Raw genomic sequence first — 780 nt, 5'->3', positions numbered from 1 at the left:
GGGGGGGGGGGTTGGCAGGGATAATGCCTGGGGTACTAGGCAGGGATGCCCGGGGGGAGGCGGATGCCGCGAGGGGGGGCTGGGCGGGGATACCGGGGAGCGGGGGGGCATAGGCAAGTCCCGGGGGCGGATGCCGCGAGGGGGGGGCTGGGCGGGGGAGCGGGGGGGCATGGGCGAGTCCCGGGGGGGGATGCCCGGGGGCGGCTCTCACCACAGCGCCGTTCGCTCCTTCGGGTGCCGCAGCCGCTCCAGGGCCCCCAGCACCGCCGGCAGCGAGTGCGCCGCGTTCCGGGCGAGCAGCGCGATCAGCACCCGGGGCGCCTGCAGCGGCGACTCCGGGCTCCACCGCTCCTCGGGGAAGTAGGCGCTGCCCGGGGCCAGCAGCAGCAGGAGCCAGAGCCCGGCGGCCGAGGCCATGGTGTGTCTGGACGAGCCACACAGCTACCCTCCGACAAGAAATGGAACTTAAAGGCAAAGGGAAGACAAGCCCGGTACTGGCCACAGTCTCCCCCAGGGGGGCACCTCCCCTTTAACAGGCATTCTTACACGCCGACAGGAAAGGGTCCGGAGACACCCCCCCCCCCTCCCCCCTCTCTCGGGGGCTGGCCAGAGCCTACACGTAACGCCTTAAAGGGATGGGGCCAGGCTCCCCCCACGCGAGCCACGTTCCCTGCCGCGCGGGCGGGTGGGGCACGAGCCCGGCCCCCGCCCGCCGGTCTGCGATGGGGCCGGTCCCAGCCTACAGCGGACCGAGCCTGGTCCTGCGGCGCGGGTACCACT

The 780-nt window shown here is 73.5% G+C and overlaps 1 protein-coding gene across 2 annotated transcripts in view; it reads right to left on the bottom strand.

Annotated features, from left to right (window-relative positions):
- The window catches only part of COLGALT1 (collagen beta(1-O)galactosyltransferase 1), a 28,780-nt gene extending 28,302 nt beyond the window's left edge, over positions 1-478 (bottom strand). For both annotated transcript variants that reach the window (XR_003370231.1, XM_024212542.1), the window contains exon 1: positions 212-478. Coding sequence is in view for 1 of the 2 variants with exons in the window: in XM_024212542.1 (XP_024068310.1) it covers positions 212-417 (206 nt within the window). In the remaining variant the exon portion in view is untranslated. The remainder of the gene's footprint in view (positions 1-211) is intronic.
- Positions 479-780: the final 302 nt, after the last annotated feature.

This window comes from Terrapene carolina, unplaced genomic scaffold, assembly GCF_002925995.2.
Source record: "Terrapene carolina triunguis isolate 2854851 unplaced genomic scaffold, T_m_triunguis-2.0 Scaffold833, whole genome shotgun sequence".
In the NCBI taxonomy this organism is placed as follows: Eukaryota; Metazoa; Chordata; order Testudines; family Emydidae; genus Terrapene; species Terrapene triunguis.
Note: the sequence above shows the minus strand (reverse complement) of the source record. Positions and strands in the feature narration are given on the sequence as shown.